This window comes from Notechis scutatus, chromosome 1, assembly GCF_049901735.1.
Source record: "Notechis scutatus isolate UNSWTSFEM ecotype Mainland chromosome 1, rNotScu1.2, whole genome shotgun sequence".
In the NCBI taxonomy this organism is placed as follows: domain Eukaryota; kingdom Metazoa; phylum Chordata; class Lepidosauria; order Squamata; family Elapidae; genus Notechis; species Notechis scutatus.
Window position 1 is genome coordinate 83701611 of NC_142009.1, and position 21955 is coordinate 83723565.

General features: G+C 36.8%; 2 protein-coding genes across 4 annotated transcripts in view; one reads left to right on the plus strand and one right to left on the minus strand.

Annotated features, from left to right (window-relative positions):
• TFB1M (transcription factor B1, mitochondrial) overlaps positions 1-6889 on the plus strand; it is a 29043-nt gene extending 22154 nt beyond the window's left edge. The window contains exons 6-7 of the mRNA XM_026680320.2: positions 4671-4798; positions 6328-6889. Coding sequence (XP_026536105.2) covers positions 4671-4798; positions 6328-6574 — 375 coding nt within the window. The 3' untranslated portion in view covers positions 6575-6889. The remainder of the gene's footprint in view (positions 1-4670; positions 4799-6327) is intronic.
• Positions 6826-21955, minus strand: part of TIAM2 (TIAM Rac1 associated GEF 2) — an 87635-nt gene continuing 72505 nt past the window's right edge. For all 3 annotated transcript variants that reach the window (XM_026680316.2, XM_087969798.1, XM_087969804.1), the window contains 9 exons: positions 21540-21648; positions 17332-17511; positions 14651-14769; positions 13867-13975; positions 12139-12197; positions 11651-11750; positions 10152-10239; positions 9558-9712; positions 6826-7933 (listed from right to left, as the gene is read on the minus strand). In XM_026680316.2, coding sequence (XP_026536101.2) covers positions 7296-7933; positions 9558-9712; positions 10152-10239; positions 11651-11750; positions 12139-12197; positions 13867-13975; positions 14651-14769; positions 17332-17511; positions 21540-21648 — 1557 coding nt within the window. In that variant the 3' untranslated portion in view covers positions 6826-7295. The remainder of the gene's footprint in view (positions 7934-9557; positions 9713-10151; positions 10240-11650; positions 11751-12138; positions 12198-13866; positions 13976-14650; positions 14770-17331; positions 17512-21539; positions 21649-21955) is intronic.

The window sequence follows — 21955 nt, forward strand, 5'->3', positions numbered from 1 at the left end:
CAGGAGGATTGGTCACACCTTCTTTTGCCATCACCATTGTAACTGAATGGTTGCTAAATGAGACAGTTCCTAATTGTAATCTATATATATATAAGTGAAATACCACTCACACATCATCACAAAATCTCCAGAACTGTAAAGCCTACAAATTTGAAATTTGACATATATGGCTTCTAGGTGCTCACAGAAATGATTTTTCAAAATGACCATCAGATCATTAGTATTTCGTATATTATTATTAACCCGTTCTGATGCTAAGGAGTTCTACTCCCCCTCCCCACCTGAAAAGAAATCTGTTCCAAATCCAAAATACAAGCAGGGGAGAGGAGTTTCAGTTTCACAGCACCAAGCAGCTTTAGTACTTGAGCTAAGCCACACCCAGGCTCCTTGCTGTCTCCTTGCTCACACAGCAAATACTGTTTCAGTTTCCAAACAGCCCTCAACTCTGTCACACACTGACAGGATGCTAACCAGATGAATACCGATGGATGCTGGTAGGCAGAGGCAGCATTTCCCCCCCCCCCCTATTTTCCTCCCCAAAAACTAAGCCCGATCACATAGTTTGGTAGCGAAGCATGGATATCGGGCTAGTAAAATTATATTCAGGCAGTATAACAAAGTTTTGTCACATTCAACATTGACATTCAATGTCAAAGATCTCAGGAATAGCCATGTCAAAATTGCCTGGGTATTTCATCAAATAGGGAGTTATAAAAGGGTCCTTGAATCCTTATAAAAGGTGCAGTAAACAAACATGGACTCTAGATTCATTGAGTCTTTCATCATAAGGGCACAGTCTTAGCTGCTGGAAGAACATAAAAACATGCTAAAGTTAGTACAGTTGAACATAATTATTTAAATATCTTGTTCTCTAAAGAAAGATGCTTGACTATTCAAAAATACATTCCTGAGCAGGACAGATTGATCCAATTGATCTTCCAAGTCTATTGCTTGCAGATTGAGAGCAGTTATCCCTCAGTCGTTCCCCGTGATCAAAATAACTTCTTTCAAGAACCAGTAATTACAAGAATGTTCTTTTCCATGTTGATTCAAAATTGTTTGCCATAATCAAGAGAACTTACAGCTTCTGGGGAAAACGATTTAAGTTTCCCCAGTGGACTATAACACAGATCTGTAAAGCCATCTTCACTTTAATCAGATCAGCCTTCCTCCCTGATACATTAGGTATTTAACTTTGAATAAATATTCCTGGGACTTAAGTGTTTTGTGTTAACAGTATTGAGATGGCTTGTTCTTCTATCTCTGATCCCCCTTTGCCATTCACCATGTCTCTGAAGAGGAATTGTGAATGTCAGAATTTCCTAGTTCCACAATGACCCTGGAAAAAGGTGAGAGGAAAAGCTATATAGCACTTTTTTAAATTGTCTCTGATTTCAGAGGTAGATATCTGAAAAATATGAGACTGTTATCTAAATGTTGATAACAAAATGCAAGCCAACACCAAGTAACAATATGCAGAGGATTAAAACTAGCAAATTAAAATCTCTACTTGATGCAAAAAATCCCATTTTACTCATAAGACAATCACCCTGGAGAGGTGATGGGTTCTATATTCCTATGGTAAATTGTAAATTCATCTTCTGCCAGCTGTAATAATCATAATATTTAACCCAAAACCAGACTTAAAGATGAAAAATGTTTCAGTTTCTGTTTAACTTCATTAAACTTTAATATATAATGAAACTAGGAACTAATATAAGTTTAAACAGTGCTTAAAGCTAAAGATAAGAGTGTAGTGGCTTCAATAATTGACTTATATTATTCTTTCTCTGTGTATTATTATGAAAGAAACAATTCCTGCCACAGGAAGGTATTAAATTTACCAAACCATCAGGAATCTGAGGAGCAGAAGCCAGTGATGGCTTCTATTAGCAAACCTAAAGAGGAAGTGATACAGCCCCCCCCCCTTTTTTTTTAATCCTATGCTGCACCTCCAAAATATGGGTTAGAACAGAGGTCGCCAACCTTTTGGATCTCAGGAACCACCAAACTCATAATTTTAAATCCCGCAGACCACTAATATTAATTTTGACTGATGATGGCTTGCTGACGTTGTTGGGAAAGTTGGTCCCATATTCCAGAGCTGCAGGACTGGCCCTTTGGTCATCCGGGAACAGCTGCTCCTCCAGCTGGGTGCACCGGCCTGCCATGGACTGGAGGAGCTGCTCCGGGATGACCAAAGGGCCAGTCCTGTGACTACTGCAGCTCTGGAATATGGGACCGACTTTCCCACCAACGTCAGCAAGCCACCCCGGGGTGGATTTCCCTCCCCCGCCATTGATCTTACCTTTCAGTTCCAGCTCGTGTAGTTCTACTCAAGGTAAGGTTTGCACTTAGCTGAAGAGTGGGGGCCAGTAGGTGGGCGGGCCATGTGGGTGGTGCAGCCTTGTGTTCCTGCGCAGCCTGGATTAATTGCTTTGGGGGAAGTGCCCAAATCACCAGTTGGCGACCACTGGTTTAGAACCATGGGACCTTCCAGAACATCTCTGGGAAGTACAGATTCTTTAGGGTTAGGGTCCAGCTGTTTAAATGGGTTTCTACTTGGAAAAGGTTGGATCCATCCTACAGATTCTTAGTTTAGTTTATTGTCATTGCACCTCATACAATGAGATTAAATATTTATTTAAGGATGAAGATTACAACAATGTTGAAGAGATCAGCTTCATGTAAAAAGTGGGCAGAATGGATGTAAAATGAAGTAACAAAGCTGGTTAGTGGGTCTGTAGGAGCATAGGACTTGGGAAACACTGAATTTGAATTTGTTTATGCTATAGAACTATCATATTTTTTTCTGTTTTTTACATAAAAAGAACATGAATGTGTGTGTATAATTTTTTTTTATCTAGAAAGCAATGTGAATACATTATATACATAGACACATAGTTTTTCTCGTTTTTTTGTTTTGTTTTTGCAGATAACTCAGTGCAACTTGGATAATTTTCTGTAGATAACTGCCTACAAGTTTGAATATTACGCTTCCCTCATAAGTTCCGCTGTTCATTTCAAAAGAATTTTTAAGCACTTAAATTTGTATTTAAAATAACTTCTAACTAGCAATTGAAGGAAATTCACTACTGCTGTCAAACTTTTGGATCCAAGGGTTCCCAAGAGCTGAAAAGCAGTTAACAGTCGATTTCCAAAAGTGATTGGTATGTGACCCGAGTGTCCATTCGAAGGCACCGTGGTTTGAGCAAAAAGATGGCTGTTCCTCCCTCCCAGAGCTCTAAGTCCACTGGAAACCACTATCTTGCAATCTTCCTGCAAAGAGCAGCTCTTTGGACTTGTGAGCAATGTCATGTCCTCTCCTTATCTGGAGAGGAATTACAGAGAGCCTACTCTTCATTCTGCTGCGGTCATCTGCCGTGACTGATTCCTTTTAACGGACCTATCTTCAGTCTGCCATTTCTTCTTTGAAAGTCCCTTCTAACTTCTTAAGGTTATTATTTTTTTTTGTAACACACTGCAAAATTCAGACTTAATTATTTATTTTACATGCATATTACAGCACCTAACAATATTCAGGATTTTATTGGCATTAATTTTTAAAACAGTTTGACAGAAGGTACAAGGTTTTTTTCTCAGTTAAGTGAACCTGATTTTGTGTTTGCAGTAAACATTTATTCTCTGCTAAAACTGTTAGCAAAATTAAATGGCAGAGCTACTATGATTATCAAAAAGCAGTGTGTTGAAATGGAACTTGTTAATATGCATGACTAAAAAATAGGATATAATGTCAGTAATTTCAAAGCAACCAATTACAAGTGAGCAGTAATTTCCTATATTGGTTTCCATAGTAACATTGCAGCTTTCTGAGTGTTCTAAGAACTCAGACTCTGTAATGGAGTAAAGAGTAAGATGTGTCTTGGATTTCCAGAGGATTAAAAAAAAATGCAGGTCTTCTTTGAGGATGCCATATGTATTTCAGCCTATTTTTATTTTCATGTAAACGTACAGTATGATGATCAGGGAGAAAAGTCACTAATTCATAATTCTACTCAGAATTTTGCTGCTTTTTGCTGAATTTTGAGGACCATTTTCGATCATGCAGAAGAAAATTGAATGAGAAAACAAACAAACAACACATACATAAATGAAAGAGAGAAAGGAAGAAGAAAATAGAAAGAAAAAAATAGAAAACAATTAAAAATATTCTCATGTTTTTGTTAGTTTGTTTTAATTGTAAAAGAAAATTGAATGAGAAACAGGATTCCCTTTTCCCATAATAGAGAAATTCTTCTATTCTACAAGTTTACTGTAGAATGGCTACAAGATCTAGGCAAAAAAATCTATAAACATTAGATGACAGCAGCAAAGGGATACATCAAATTATATAATCTAAAAGTCTAGTTGGACTTTTGCATCACAGATCCCGAAATTGTAATTTAGAAAAATTGACAGCAAAATTAATTCGTTTTAATAGTATTTTTATAATGTCTGTTTCTCTTACTGATCTGTTCCCATTTTCCTGAAAGCATTATTTTATTTTGTTATGAAACAGCAGGAGGTCCACATTGTGAACTTGAAGCCCGATTTATTGGTCAACAGAATTGCAATTACTCCTTTAAATGACATTTATGTATATAAGTTTATAATAAAATATATCTCCTTACTGCTATAAGTATAATAATTTTAATATATATTAATCTCAGGTAGACGTGACACTTGTCCATTTTACACCACTAGTGGAACCCAAAATAAAACAGCCATTTAAGATGGTGGAAAAAGTTGTTCAAAGTATTTTCCAGTACAGAAGAAAACATTGTCATCATGGTGCAAGGTAAGAAAATGAGTGACGTATAAAGATTTGTTTTCAAGAATTGCAGGGGTAGGCAGCACACTTGCATATGTGATTCCTTCAAGGAATTTTCTCATTTGTATTGCACTGTTTTTTATTTCTCTTCATAGCTCTAAGCCTTGAACACAGTTGTAATATATTTACCTGCTCAGGTGGATTTTTATAGTAGAGGTAGCCCTTGACTAACAATTTGTTTGATGAACGTTCAAAGTTACAATGACACTGAAAAAAGTGATTTATGACAGTACTTCAACTTAGGGCCGTCATAGCATCCTGATGGACACATGATGAAAATTCAGACGCTTGGTAATTGGCCTGTATTTATGATGGTTATAGCGTCCTGGGCTTATCTTTTGCAACCTTCTGACAAGTAAAGTCAGTGAGGAAGCCAGATTCACTTAAACATCTGTGTTATGAGGTTAACAACTGGAAAATATTGAGGCAATGCAAACATGACTAAATTAAATCTAGATGTTACTGTCTACTTTGTCATAGAATGGAAGACATTACAAGAAAAATTCCAAGGTATTATTTATATTGCCTTAGTTCCTTTTCACCAAGGGCCAAGTTGAAGCAACATGTTGGTGCATAAAATCTGATATGAAATGTTGCCTTTTCCATATATATTGAGAGGTCAGGGACAATCCTCAGCAAACCCTTGTAAACACAAAGTAAAAAAAAAAAAACTGCCTTACTGGAGACAAGAGAACAATGTTATGAATGAGGTTTGTGACATGTTTCCTTCTCTGAAATAGGTTTGTGAAATAGGTTTCTCTGAATGAGGTTTGTGACAGGTTTCCTTCTCTGAAATAGTCGCTTCTTAGTTCCTTACAGTCAGGAAGGAATCTGTTTTTTGTTAAATCAGAAATTTGATATTTATTATTTAACCTATGGCATATTATACATGGACTTACAACATGTATTAACACTTTGCCTAGTTAAAAAAAACCACTGGAATATGAATGTTAAAAGGTCTATATTCAAATTCTAATGTTTAGGAAATCTAACCTAGAAATTTGATTTCAAAAATGATAAATTTGATAAAAGGCAGGGCAGAGCAGGTTGCTCGTGGCATCTGCCTCTGAAGACATCACTTATTTCTCTGCCTTAGTTGTGCAGCAGTTGGAGCATGAGGGTACCTGTTATTTTCATCCTTTTGCAGTAACCTCGTGAAAGGCATGCCATGTGCTCGTCTTCAGAGTACCACTGCATTAATGTTATTCCTGCTATTAGTGATAGCAAAAGCATTCGCAGAATCCAACTGTTTTAGCAGAATACAGAACAAAGCACTGCAGTGCAACTTCACCCTTCATGTAGGTGAGATCACAATACACATACAAATGAGATACAGCTTATGTTGCAGTACTCCTTTTATCATTTTCCCCAATATCACCTCTTCTGTAGAGGCCCATGAGTCATAGTGCGGCTGTGGAATATATTATTTGAATTGAGAAATCTGAAGTAAAATCAACGGGTGTTCCTTGTTGATTACCAATATTGTTTTCTTTCAGGATTTTATTTCCAGAAGCTGACCGCCTTGAAAAAACTAAACATCTGCTCATGGAGGCAGATGTTGACCCAACTCTATATCCAACTCAGCTGTCCTTATTTCAGTTTAAAAACATTTGTAATGTCTACAGGAAAATGTGTGATGAAGATCCAGATCTTTTTGCATATAACTACAGAGAGGAACTGAAAAGGAAGAAAAAGGAATCCAACTTCAAATGGACTGACAAAGATTACTATTTTCTTTCCTAGAATTAAGCAACCACAAAGTCTTAACGGGTTTTTGGATTGGACTGAAATAAATTTGACTTTGTATATATTCTTCGGTTTTAACCAAAATTGTACATGAAATTTATAAATGAGAATAAGGATCATTTTCCTTAAAACTCAAGTCATACTACTTTGCTTATCTTCTAAGTGCAATCAAGTCCCAAGACGAAATGTAAAATAACTGAAAAGTAACCAACACCCTCCCCCCAAGAATAAAACACTCACAAATCTACCTATTTCAATTAACATTTTACTGTACAAGCTTATAGAGAAAATAAAAATACCATAAGATTACAGTACAAGCTTTTTATATGTACAAACATATATAAACATATATAAAAATCAAATATAAACAACCATTTACATTTTAGTACAATGTACAGAGGACTTTGTTACTCTGTACTGAAATAATTTGACTTTAAATAAAGCAAAAACTAACATGCTCTTAAATGCTCAATGAAAACTAACTGGACTCAGGTCAAAAAATGAACATCTTGCCTTCCCATGTTTTCAAAAATGTTTAAATGTTACCTATTACTGAAAGCGGAAGAGATTAATTTACAGAACTTGCAAATTCAAGGTAAACTTTTTTCTTTTGGAATAAATTAAAATAACTTAAGCCTTTACAACTACTTTTGTGGGAAAACCCAGTAGTGCATTAAACTGAGAGTAAGCAGTTTTATCAAGATGCAAATCAAAATAGCTAGGATTTTCCATGTCTCTCTCCTGCTTCGTAAAAGCAATCCTCATTAACCACTGATGTCAAACTTTGCACACTGAATTCTCTTTCTAAAATTGAATTCAGGTCAAAACCCGGAGAATCAGGCTGATTGTCAAGCGACAGATGCTGTTCTTGCATTGCCCGCAAGGTTCCTTTGGCATGTCTTGTGCTGTTCACTTTTCGTTTAATAGGGCAAAAGTGAGCGCGAACTAGTTTAGGCTGTTCTGCTCTCTGCCCGCCTCCGTTCTCTATCTCAGGAGGATACCCCATCTCCACATCACCGTTCTGAATCTCAGAAATCTGCAACTGCTGGAACTGGATTTCTATGTCTTTTGTGGGATTGCCTTTTTTCAGAAGTTGCTGGAAATTATCTTCCTCATCACTTAGAATATCAGACTCCTTTACAGGACTATTTGACAAATCAGATGCACAGCTCTGTAAACTCTTCATGGGAGAGGAGTTTTTAGATTCCAGTATACTGTCAGTAGTTTGGCAGCTGCTACTTGGTGTACTGCTGCTCAAACTGCATTCATCAGAATCCGGTTCATTTCCTTTTCTTGTGCTGCTGTTCCATTCATTACTGGGAGAATTCTTCAGTAATTTCAGTGATCTGGAAGAAGCTGCCAATGTAAAAATACACCCATCAAGTTTCTGTATGGAACAACTGTGGTAACCCATTTAAACATTATGATTGATGCCATTAAGTGAGAGTGAGTGAGTGAGAGAGAGAGAGAGAGAGTGAGGGCAGGCAATCTTTTAAGACTAGCATGTTTGACAATAAGGAAAACATGATTGCGTACTGATATTTGCATATTTTGTGAGAACAAATATGGCTGCTCCTCCATCCTCCTAGGCCCCCTATGATGCTTTTCACCAGCTTAGTCGTGGCTTTTTCTAGTTGGATGAACTCTTTTCCAGAATAGGTTCTAAATTAAAACTTTCTAGCATCATTGTTATTGCAGACTAAAGAAGGGTCCTAGGGAAGCATTTTACTTTGTAGCATGACACAAGCCTTCCATTGATTGCTTTTCAATTAAAATGATAGGGGGAAAAACAGTCAAGCGAGGTGAGAGGTATAGCCTGGAAAGCATCCATGGGCAACCATGTTTCTGTCATCTCAAAAGGGCTTACTGTCACTGAAAATAACTCTGGTCTTTGAAGAAGAGCATGAAGGATAATGGAACTCCTGAAATCACCTGAAGTTTCCTAGTCATTGTTGTACAGTTGCTAAAGGAGAAATTTGAGCCAGGCACTACATAGTCAAAGAAAACAGGCAATGGAATAATTTTAAATGATTTTTAAAACCACAAAATCCTTTACTTTGAATTTTTAACCTTTTCAGCGAGAATATTTGTCCCATTATAGGAAGTTCTCACAGAACACACAATTGGACCAGCAATTCGATTGCTAAGCAATGCAAGTAAAGTGAAATTTTACATAACTGCACAGGCTTACAGTATAAGTTCTGGCTGTGGTCATCAAGCGAATCATAGTGGATCATTAAGCACAATATTATCACACGACTGACTTGCTACTTCCAAGGGGCTTCCCCACTGACTTTGCCGTCAGAATTTGGATATGAAGGTCACAAACAGTGATCACGCAATCATGGTAAGCTGCAACTGTTGTAAATGCATGTTGATTGCCAGGCACTCAAACTGCAATTAGTCATGGGACCTCAGGGATGTGGCAATTGCCACAATTCTTGAAAACCTGGCATAAGTGTTTCTCAAGCACCTTAATTTTAAATGGTTGCTGCACAAGCGCTTGGTTAAATAAGGATTGTCTGTATAAATGTGTTGATATCTTCCCATTGTTGTAGATAGAGCAGTTATAAAGGAGTATTGACCTAGCATAACTGGATCAAGCTCAACTAATGTAATCTAAAGATTTCACTGGCTTGTAAATATGTCTTCCTTAAATTATTTCAAGATGGAAAATACATATTATTTCTTTATTATATTAGGTTAAAAATTGTTTCCTGTTAATTAATTTGAACCCGTTGGCACATTTGGAACACTGTGGCCAATTTCCCATAACAGTTGCCACAGTAAGCATGGCAAGGGAAAAAGTATCACCCCACAGAATTCTAAATAAGTATTTTGGTAGGCATTCTATGGGATAGATTATCTTGTTTTGCTTCTCCAACACTTTCAGTGGAATGTAACTAAGCTCTCCTGTTGATTAATCTTGCCACAGATTAATATACAAAAATGTTGACATATTAAGAAAATATTTTCTTACCCAATTTTGCTGAAACTGGGATTCGATTCTTATGTGGTATGAGGCGATTTTTATATGATTTCTCAAAGGGCGAGTCGCATTTTATTTGACGTCTGAAGTTTTCTCTTAGAATTGAACGAATCACTTTGACTATGTTGGTCTTGCTTTCATAGTCACTGTTGTGGAGAAAAAAACAGTAATTAAGTCAATGAAAAAGTGGTTTTTAAAAAAATTCAAAACATTAAGTTACTGATAATATTAGATATCAAGGCCTGATTCTCTTTGTATATAATGATTCCTTTGTTGCCCAAAGCAACATTTCTATTCTAGGTAACAAAATTAGGCATATGGTCCAGGTTAGTCTTTTGCATATCCCCCAAATTAGCACTTCTCTTTTGGTTCACTTTTGAGAATTCTCTGAATAGCATCATAAGAATCTTTCATCTGACTTTGACCAAACAGGATAGATGTATATGGGACTCTTACGTGAATGAATAAATAAATAGTATACTATTTATGGAGATTAATTTATTAATATTAATTTATTATATTGTTTAAAAAGAAGAAAGTAGAAACAATCCACTTAGAAACTTAGGAATCAAGTTGTGCTTCTACCTGCTGCACAACTGGAAGGTTGTTTCAGGTCTTCCTTCTAATTCTGACTTTGTATGAATCAGTTCCCAAATACTGCTGTTTTCTGTTCCTGTGGGAAGAAAGACACTTTCTTACAAACATTTAATGATACCTACAACTTTCTAGCCAAAGAATTTCATATATGAGAATATAATTAGGGCTTCAAGTTCATCCAAGAGATCATGTCAATTGTTTTTTTTTTTTTCTTGCAATAAGGATTTTGCTGAAGGTATTGGATTTTTAAAAATAAATATCGTCTTCCCAAATTCAAACCGTGAATGAAACTGGGATCTGGCTTTTCTGCTAAGTACAAGTAATCCTGCGTTACATGCATTTGTTCAGCAACCATTCAGAGTTAAGGGGACATTGAATGAAGGGCCTTGCAACTAGTCCTCAAAATTGCCAAGCACCCGGATCACGATCACGTAACCAGAAAGGCTGCTGGAGCAGCCAGAAATTTTGAGGATTGTTAGTTACTGAATGAGTAATTGCTAATGGAGAACTACCTGGTCATTCTTAAATTGTGAATTCTTCTTAAGGTTAATTTTTCTTAAATTTAGAAGTATAAAACATCTGTGCGTACCTGCAGTAAAGCACTGTATTTTGTGTTTACAATTTATTCTGTGATTAATTTATAATTGATCAAAGGCAAGAATGAAAAATACTTTATACATGCTTTAGCATTTCAACTGTACTAGCTATATTATTTGTTACTAGAAACAATTCATAATTCAAAGTATTGTTTTGACATTGTTTTAGGGGAGATTCACACCAACACATTTAGTGATTGATCAGAAAAAACAAGGATTGTTGTTATTTGGTTTTTTTAAAAAAATTCCTATAAAATAAAGCCATCCTTTCTTCTCCCTGTCTCCTTTTGGGAACTCTGAGATTCTTTTGTTGTTGTTGTTGATAAGACTTTCTTGAGTCGAATTCTACTCACAGGATTCATATTCAAATTAATATAAAATTAGGATGTAGTGGCTCTCAGCAATCGCTTCCTTTTTCCCTCTGCAGCCTCCCACTGCTGCCTTTTTTGGTGTTTCCAAAAACCATCCAACCCTGCAAAAAGTAGCATGAGCATGGGAAATTAGCAGGAAAGAGGAGCAATCAGCAAAGATTGCCTTTTCTGTTCCATTTGTCAGAAGTATTTCATCACGGACCAAAAGTACCTTATAGTGGAAAAAGCTTTTAGATCAGCAGAGGAAGTAAGAATAGGCTTACTGCCTAATGCATGAAAGTACTAAAAGTGCTTTAAAATTAACTAGAGTGAATTCTTTCTATAAATTCTGTGGCATTTAAAACTATTCCAATCTTGTGGTGAATAGCCTGCTTGATACACTGAACTTTTCATCAGTGCAATATTTATTTATGAAAGAAGCAATGAAAACTTTAACACAATATATTCATGGTTGACAAACTTTCAAAATGTTAAAAATAGAGACTATTTAAAAATTGTATGTTTAGTAAAATCAAGTCACCTGCTGTATTACCCAGTCGAACCTGAAGAGCAGATAAAGGAATCAGCCAACGAAATTTAAACAAATCCAGATCATTCTGATTATTACGGACATTACCTGCCTTTTTAAAAGGACAAAAAGAGAGGACAATTAAAAATATTATGCCAGAAACTCCTTGTTCAATCTAAGAATATTGATCTTCACTTCTATTTTTTTAAAAAAATGTGATAATATTAGAGAGGGCACTTGCCTGATTTATGCTACTTAATTACTAAGAATATAGCTTATGTGTAGTTTTGCAAACTTTCATGTTCAGCTAGGATAATCATTTTAAATCTAAACATCTGATTCTAAGGCTTTTAAAGATACATACATGATTTTATTTCTTCTGATAATTGATGTCTAGAGTATCATCCCTAAAATATATGCTCTTTTTATTCAATAACTGTAAATTTCAACCGTATACTTATATAGATCACTCATGATTTATTAGTTATCTAAATACTTACCAATTTCTTTTTTAATTTGCAGTTCTCTTTATACACTAAGATGACTGCCCGTTTGAAAACTAAGAAAGAGAAGATAACTTTTATTGGTATACTGCCATACTTTTCAGTACATGCTAAGTTACTTTTTAAAATTCATCAGGAACTGACAATGTGCATTAGAAATGCCACGGAGAAGTATTTCACTGTTTGGTCAAGGTCTTGGACTAAATTTCTGAACCTGCCAGTAATTTCCTAATAATATTATCACACACATTTCAAGCTGTATGTCAAAATAGGACACAAACTATGAATAGGATTATGCAAATGCAGAATAGATTAAAATAAAATATTAAAATCACGTTCAACAGTAAGAAATATGCATGTATAAGAAACATCAGAGTTTTTTCCTGTAATACTAAAAACAAAATGAGATACCATACAAACATGCTTGCTTGTTAAAATACATCAATAATTCTGCCATGTTACAACAACTATATTTAATATATATTAAATATATACTATATTACATACAGTAAGTAATATTCAATTGCAGAAGACCAACAGGAGGCTTAATAGCTGCTAAGAAAACCTACATGACATTCTAATGTTTGGAATTTGCTTTCCACGTGAAATTGCTAAAAGCATCCATCTTTGGTACCTTCCAAATACTACAGTCTTATGAATTGCCATCACAGTGCAACATCACCAAGTGCTGATGAATAAGTGACAGGAGGAGAAATGCAAAGATCAGTTAACGAGAAGGACTTTTTCACTCAGCAAAAGTGTCAGTTGATTCCCACTGTTGCTATGAAGCATTGGTCTGAAGTGGGTCAAGGAAATATTGAGAAATACCATACTGAAAGGGTCTGTCTGTGCTGAAAAGCCACGGAAGGACTAAAATATTGAGTGCTAGTTTAGTATGAGAGTTCAGTTACACGACTAGATGGAGAGAGACCACAAACTCTAGTCCTCCCTTAGACATAAAATGGAACACGAGAGGAAGACCTCTTGCCCTACAACTCTGCTGTGGGAGATCTTATAACATTCCTAAAATAGATTTTTGACACACAGAAGTACATGAAAGACAGGAAAATTCCTGGGAGTGAATAGATCTGTTTGCTTATCCTTATATTTTATAAGTAACATCTACATAGCCTTGTTTCTTGAAATGCTTAACTGGGTTGCTCAAAGAATAACATTTCGAGAACATCAAAAAAATAACTGACCACAGCTTTGACTCCAAGCAGCCCCTATCACAGACAGAATTAATTACGTCAATTCAGGTAGCCCTACAGTTGGAATACCTAAACCCAGCAATTAATCGATTTTGCATATCTAATCTTAGAAATGCAGCAGCCGAAAATGAACCCCTTCCATTACTGAACTAATCTTCAAAGTCTAAAGGCACTCAGCTCACCTTCCAAATCCTGACTGCCATGTTAATTAAACTATGTCTACTGCTGTCTTTCTGGCCAATGGGAAAAAGTGGTATTATGAATCCTTATGGTACTGGTACTTCCCTAAAGCAAGATCTTATGGGATACTAGACAGCAGGCCCTGGAGCAGGTCTAGTATTCCCCAAATGGCAATGCTTTAATTTTCTGGTGGGATGAGAATTCTCAAAATCACCAATGCAACTCTGAACAGATTAGTGACCGGCTGTGTTAAGTCTATCCTAAAACAGCTCAAGTTTCCAATTTTGGCGGCGGGGGGGGAGGGTTTTTAATAAAGTTGATATTGATCACTCACCAAACACTGTGAGCTCCAACTCTTTTCTTGTTTTGCCCAACAATATGAATGGATTCAGCCATGAAACAGTAGAGTGCAAAAGAAGTTCTCCCATGGAAAGTTCTGTGACCTAAAAAAGAAGGAAGGTTGAACAATTTCCTCAATAGAGGACAATCAACATTACACCAAAAGTTCACTGCAAAATACCCACTGGTTTTAGAAAAAAAATGTAAATTTACCATTCCAATGGTTTCAAAAAATGTCAGAGGCATTCTTTTTAACATGTCTTGGACTCCAGTTACTGCAGCAACCTGAAATCTTATTGAGTGCGGTGAGATTTACTACTAAGAGGATATATGCACAGACAGGACTGTAGTTTAAAAAATTTGCCTTCAGAACATGGTGATGGGTGGTGATGGGTGATCTGTACCTCATAAACACCAGTTAAAAGCTAGGATGTGACCCGTTTGTATATTTTAATGGTACTGTGTAAAATAGATTACATGACAGAGAAGATAACAACAGATACACAAGGTATTGATTGTTGAGAGTAAAGAAAATTGCTCTCAAGTCAAGCCTTGCTCTGATAACAATCCAGACAATGTTCTTGACAGAATAACAAATGCCTGCTTATTGCCTTCCTTTCAGGAAATTGTTTTGAACTTCCCAATTCAAACTGGGGGTGGGGGGAGAGATTCTAATAACTGTGTAAATCCATGTTTGATTTGATTGTCCTGCCAGAACTAAGGCCAATGTTTGACTGATTTGTGAATAAAACTTAAAAACAGAATTCATGCTTCCTTACCTCTTTCTCAGTTCCACTCTGGTCTGCAACTAGTTGGTCAAACACTGCACCATAATCCTCGTAAATCTTTTGCATTTCATTGATGTGACTGGCCACCTTTTCCATTGCCTTTAGTGCTTCTGCAGTTTTGAAGACAAGACTGTGATTTAGCAGGTAGTTACATCTAAATTACCAACCATAAGGTCTCAGGTCAATGAGATACATATGTTACATTATGTCCTGCCCTCATGTATGGGGTTTTATATGATTTCACCCTTCTTGGCAGAAAGAGAAATTTCTATTTTTACGTAAAATCCTGTGTGGTGTTTTTGATTACTTTGACCACCAGGAGGCACCACCTTATTCGATTATATTTATTGGGACTTGTTGGGACATTAATAGCCAGACCTTATTCTATTTAGGTCAAACCTGTTACTTGTACTCCCCTCAACATCTACTAGGAACTGAACTCATGCACCCTCACCCTTGGATGATTATATACAGAGCATTAGCATTAGGAGATACAGGTCCTTCCAATCAACACTCTGATGGAAGGGATATACAGAAGCTATCAGCTTCCCTTAATGTTTCAGAGCACATAGGATATACACTGCAAAAACAGGAATTCGGAATTCTATCTACCCATCCATCTCCCTGCAAAAGTGATCATGGTGGAAGTCATATAAAAGGTAGTCCCATGCACAGGCACATGACATACTATAACATCTGAATATCTCTGCTCTGAAACCTTAAGGGTATATCTGTATATCCCTTCCGAAAAATGGCTTAGCACCATATTCCAAATAGCTTCTAAAGCTAATGCGCTGCATAAAATCATCCAAATATATAAGTTTAAGTCCTAGTAGAAGGTTTGGGCCTCATAACCTTTATCTCCGAGGTCTAGTTAACGATGAAACTAATAATATAGTATCAGGGCATCTAATTAAAACCTGGGTATTTAGCAAAAATAAAAAAATAAAAAACACCCAGAATAGCCAAATCTACCCCAGTATTTCACAAATCATGGGAAAGTTCATTCACTCTGACTGGGTTCACAAATCATCGTGAGTCATAATCATAAATCATAATTAGAAGAGACAGCATACAATGAAAGGCTATAATTTCCCAGACCACAATCTGAGCTGTCAGAGTATCCCCAGATTATGGCAATCACTGTTGTGCAAAGTTCATCCCTTCCATTCTTAAACAGGAACAAAATGGGCTGAAACTTTTAATTCATTTTCCCGTGATTTCTCTGAGCAAACTTACTCAAGAATTTCCCAGACTTACCTACCTAACCACCGACAAGCTTACCCTTACCCTAACCCATATTTGGTTTAATTTTGCTATAATAACAGGTAAAAACCAGCTTCACAACCATAATGATCTCATTTATTGCATTAAGCAAAACCAAAAAGGCGCCCCACATCACTGCTTATTGTGCTGTGTGATCTACATATGGTGTCACAATAAGTCATTGTTAAATTGCCTTGACTGGGAAAAATCTAATCTCCCCTTTGACAGAATGGCTGTAAAGAGATTTGACAGTAGCCTTTAAAAAAAAAAAAACTGACTACCCTTTTGTACTGCTCAGTAAAATAATTCCATTGATAAGTTATAGTTTGAATCTGGCTCAAATCTTAATTAAGCACTTGGATAATGCAACAAGCTGCTATTCGTCTAAAGCAGAGGTCACCAACCTTTTGGACCTCAGGGACCACCAAACTCATAATTTTAGATCCCAGGGACCACTAACCGGTTCTGTGGGCATGGCCTAATTTGTGGGTGTGGCTTGGTCATGTGACTGGCACGGCATGGCTTGTATGTAAATATTATAAATATTTATATAAATATTGAATTTTTTATAAAAAAGAGCAACTTTTACCCAAAATCAGGCAAAGCAGGCAGATTGAGTTGCTCACAGAATAACAGATTCATTCAGAGATCCATCTATCTGCCATTGGCTAGCTCAGTCTGTCACATAAAATTTGCTTGCAAGCAAACTTACAAAATTAACTCACAACACACCATGCATGTAAATATTCAATTTTTTATTTTTAAAAAAGAGTAACTTTTACCCAAAATCAGGCAAAGCAGGCAGATTTTGCTCACAGAATCATTCAGTGATCTTTCTGCCATCGGCTAGCTCAGTCTCTCAAATTTGCTTGCCATGAGTCTGCACTGAATTTGCTTGCAAGCAAACCTTCAGTTCTAATGGAGATTTGGCTGTGCTGAGCTGAAAATCTAAAGACTAGCTAGAAAGCAAGAAATCCAATCATTTCCTGCTTCCTAGCTAATCTAAATCTCCCGGCACAGCAGAACAGATGATGATGGTCGGAAAAATAGCAATTTAGCAGGCAAGTTTACTGGGTAAGGAGTGAGTGGGCGGGGAGGGTTCCCGCGGGCCATGTGGGCAGCACAGCCTTGTGTTTCTGCGCAGCCTGGTTTAATTGCTTTGTGGGGCTTCTCTGGGGGTGATATTTCTCTGCAGCCCACTAAAATTTTCTTACGGCCCACCGGTTGGTGACCGCTGGTCTAAAGCAACCCAATGCACAAGGCTCTCAGTGTGAAGCTCAAATACAGAGATTGAGAAAACTGCATAATAAATTCTCCTTTAGACAGCTCAGTGCTAAATCCATGTGTCCGTTTTCAAATACTAATTTAAATATAAACCAAAACTGTTTAAAGTTTTTGGGAAGTACCTGTGAGGTGGTAATGCTCCTCGCTTTCTACATCAGTCAGAGACACCAGTTCTTTCAAAAGCAAAGGGTATTTCAGCACTCTCTGCACAGGTTTGATAAGAAAAGACTCCAAGGTGGAAGAATGCTGTTTCGTGGGATTGCGTGCATCCAGAAAAGCCTTGAAAGTATTATCAGTTTTGGCTAAAGGGAAAAAAAACGGAACAAAGCAGTTATAGTTGATATTATAAATAATATACAACTACATTGCAATAGTTAAAAGCCTAACTGCTCTTTATTCAAAAATATCAGGGCAATTAACAAAGATCAAGGATGTTAATATAATCCTAAAATCCAATAAAACAAAAAAAAAAAATACAGCAGACCATTTAAATTAAGACAAACTATCCAACCAAAGTAACAAGACAAATAATGTTAATCTGGCACTGAAAAATATTAACGATGTCACAATAGCTTCCTCAAATGAACAGGATTAATCAAAAAACTCTCTTGGGTCTGATGGTTTAATTATCACTACAATGTTTTTATATATTGCCAAGATCTCATTTCTGGCAGTTTAAAGAACATTTAGTTCTGAAGTATGCAATATAATATTTGAAGATACCACTGTGCCAACAGACATTTTTTTTAAATTCTCCAAGCTCCTCACTCCCTGTGACTTTTTATATTAAAAGAGACTTTAATAAATAAAGGAGAAACATCAAAACACATTGCCAGATTCCAATATCATTTCCAGGAATGCTCCTGAGTTCCCCAAAGAATGCCAAGAAATTAAAACCCATCGTTGGCTCTATCCCTGGAGTTTGGTTGTTCTCCTATTACCCAGAAACAGGAAGAACATGAGTAAGGACAGTAGAGTGGAATTTCAGCCCCAAAAGGTTGCAAATAGCTGCATTAGATACAGAGGATGGATTCCACACTATTGGAAACCAATGAAGTTGTGTCACCTGAGCAAAGCCCTATCCATAGAGACTTCCAACAATGTCTGCCAGGCTGTTTCACATAACATTAAAAAAAAATCTTATAATTTAAGTTCCTGAATTAAAAAAGAACTGGCATGCTGGGGAGTTGTTGGCCCAACCATATCTATTTTTCCAAAGGCTTTAGTGATATAATTAGAGCATACAATTAATGGATGCCTGCAACTTAGCATGTTGATTTGATCTGATGAAGAAAAGCTTGAAATAATACAGAATAATAGTAAGTCATAGTTGAATGCATCCTTCACATTTTTTCCATTATTTTTGTGAGATTGCACACTTTCACAACTCCAAACATATCTATCAACCCAGAAATAAACCACTCAATACTTACAGCACTGTGTATCTTTGCTATTCTACGTGTGTTAATATTTGCATTAGGTAGTAGAAAATACACACTCATAACGATATATCCCTACTGTTAACCTACAATTATTGTGAACTATTCTATTTATATTTTTAAACCAACATTAGAAAATGCAAATTATTACTTTAATATTATCTAAAGTCCTCAACTTACAGCCATTCTTTCAGCAACTGTTCAAAGTCACAATGGTACTGAAAAAAATGGTTTATGACAACTTCTCACACTTACAATCATAGCAGCATTGTCATGCTCCATTTATATCTTTCAGCAAGCAAAATCAAGGGAGGGGAACCAAATTTGCTTAACAACTGTGAGATTCACTTAACAACTGCAATGATTCACTTAATAACCATGGCAAAAAATGTTCATAAAATCGAGTACAACTTATTTAACGAAGCACCTTGCTTAGCAATGCGCTAGCCTAAATTGCGGTTGTTAAGTTGAAGACTGTTATTACTATCTTTCCATTCCAAAATTCATGACAGTCTCTGAATGATCCTCCTCTAATCACTGACCAAGATCTGCTTAGCTCTGATAAAGATGCTGTGTATCACATGCTTTTACAGCATTGTTAACCATGATACTTTTTTATCGAACGTAACAGATACTAAGAAGCAATTGAAAGTGTTAAAGTGACTTATTTCAATAAATAAACAGGAACAGACCAAAAAAAATTAGTTTGTAATCTTCCATTTCAATCTATAATTATGCCCCTGTAGAAGAAACTATTATATTCCACCACAAACTGTTCTCCAGTAGAAATGTTGCTTTAAGGAAAAAGCTGAGGTTGCTGTGGATATGGCTTGATTAGCTCCTTAAGCAGGTGAGACACACACACACACACACCTGTGCAGCTAATCAAGCCATATCCACAGCAACCTCAGCTTTTTCCTTAAAGCAACATTTGCTTTACAACTCTCTCTCTCTCTGTGTGTGTGTGTGTGTGTGTGTGTGTGTGTTTTAATGTAATGTGCCCTCATATCCATACATGCCTATATATGCTTATCTTTCAAATAAAAATACATTACACAAGGCCAGTTATATTAATTAAAAACATAATGATTAGTCATATGTAAAGGCTATAATTATCATCATTAATTAAAATACAAAAATGTCAGCTATTAGTTCCAGAACATATAACTCATCAATGAAAAACTTTTCTAACCACACAAAATATTCTGTCCAATTCTTGCAGAAGGAGCACATTATGAAAATGCAAGTTTATTCACAATTGGTTGGGCAAAACAATTTCTTTTCTTCAAATATTTCTTTTTTTCTTACAAATACTTTCATATTTATAGTATGTGTTGTATATCACAGAACTGAATACACCCCCTCACATTTTGTAAATATTTAAGTATATCTTTTCATGTGGCAACACTGAAGAAATGACACTTGGCTACGATGTTAAGTAGTGAGTATACAACTTGTATAACAATGTAAATGTGCTGTCCTCTCAAAATAACACAACACACAGCCATTAATATCTAAACCCCTGGCAACAAAAGTAAGTACACCCCTAAGTGATAATGTCCAAATGGGGCCCAAGTAGCCGTTTTTCCTCCCTGGTATAATGTGACTTATTAGTGTTACAAGGTCTCAGGTGTGAAGGGGGAGCAGGTGTGTTAAATTTGGTGTTATCTCTCTCTCTCTCATACTGGTCACTGGAAGTTCAACATGGCACTTCATGGCAATGAACTATCTGAGGAACTGAAAAAACGAATTGTTGCTCTACATAAAGATGGCCTGGGCTATAAGAAGATTGCCAAGACCCTGAAACTGAGCTGCAGCATGGTGGCCAAGACCATACAGCGGTTTAACAGGACAGGTTCCACTCAGAACAGGCCTCGCCATGGTCAACCAAAGAACTAAGGGCATGGATTTCTGCAACCATGTCCTGTGGTGCGCTGAGACCAAGATAAACTTATTTGGTTCAGATGATGTCAAGCGTGCGTGGCGGCAACCAGAGTACTAAGACAAGTGTGTCTTGCCTACAGTCAAGCATGTTGGTGGGAATGTCATGGTCTGGGGCTGCATGAGTGCTCCTGGCACTGGGAAGCTACAGTTCATTGAGGGAACCATGAATGCCAACATGTACTGTGACATACTGAAGCAGAGCATGGTCCCCTCCCTTCGGAGACTGGGCCGCAGGACAGTATTCCAACATGATAACGACCCCAAACACACCTCCCAAACGACTAACTGCCTTGCTAAAGAAGCTGAGGGTAATGGACTGGCCAAGCATGTCTCCAGACTTAAACCCTATTGAGCATCTGTGCGGCATCCTGAAAGGGAAGATGGAGGTGTGCAAGGTCAGGAGGCCGATCCAACCGACAATCAGTTGCTTGTGCTAATCAGGCTCTGCTGAAGCTGACCAGGCTGTTTGCTGCAAGAAGGCAAACTGCTGGAATGCAGAGGCCGAAGGGTGGGGGCCAGTGGGTGGGTGGGGCTTTGGCAACATTTGCTGTATAAAATGCACAAACATTTCCACCCACTTTTTTTATGCTCCGAAAAATATGGTATTCTAAGTCTAAGTCTTATAAGGTTTTTTCCCTTTCCTTTTTAAAAAAGCCTGGTTTAATAACTAGCACTGGATCTACCGTATTTTCAAGTAAATAAATGAGCATACCCCTACACACACACACACCCCAGCAATTCCGTAAGAAGACAGACAAACACAGATAGTCCTAAATGTTGTGCTTAGGAGTATCAAAAACAGATGCAGTTTTCAGACTCTTTATCAGAAGACCAATTGCAAAATTTAAGAAATGCTTTTAACACTCACATCTTAAAAAAAAAAACACAATTGCATTATTTTGCCTCATTTCTATCATACGCTTAGTTTACCTCAGGGAGATAATTACCTCTTTCCAGAACTTTCTGGACTTTGATGTGGTTTGCACAGAACCCACTGTATAATTTGAAGTGATCAGCGTAATAGAGGAAAGAGCCTCCCAAAGAGAAGAGCAGTTTCTGAAACGAAGAAGGTGAGAAACTTATTTTAGGGATGCCCGTTACCTTTACCTTTGTAGTTAAGCAAAAAACTAACAATGCTCTTCAAAGAGCCATTCCTTAATTTCACCACACTAGATTTTTAATGTGCAGAGCAACTATGACAAACAATGCAAGAAATCATTCAAAACCAAGGCAGATGTGATGGAGTTTGTCCAGTTCTTCAGGAGGGAAGGAGTGATTTCCAGAGAAGCAAAACACAGAGCAGTTTCGATATGCTTGTGTAGGTGTAAGAGAGTTAAGACAGCTCCTTCCTAGTAGTTCCCAG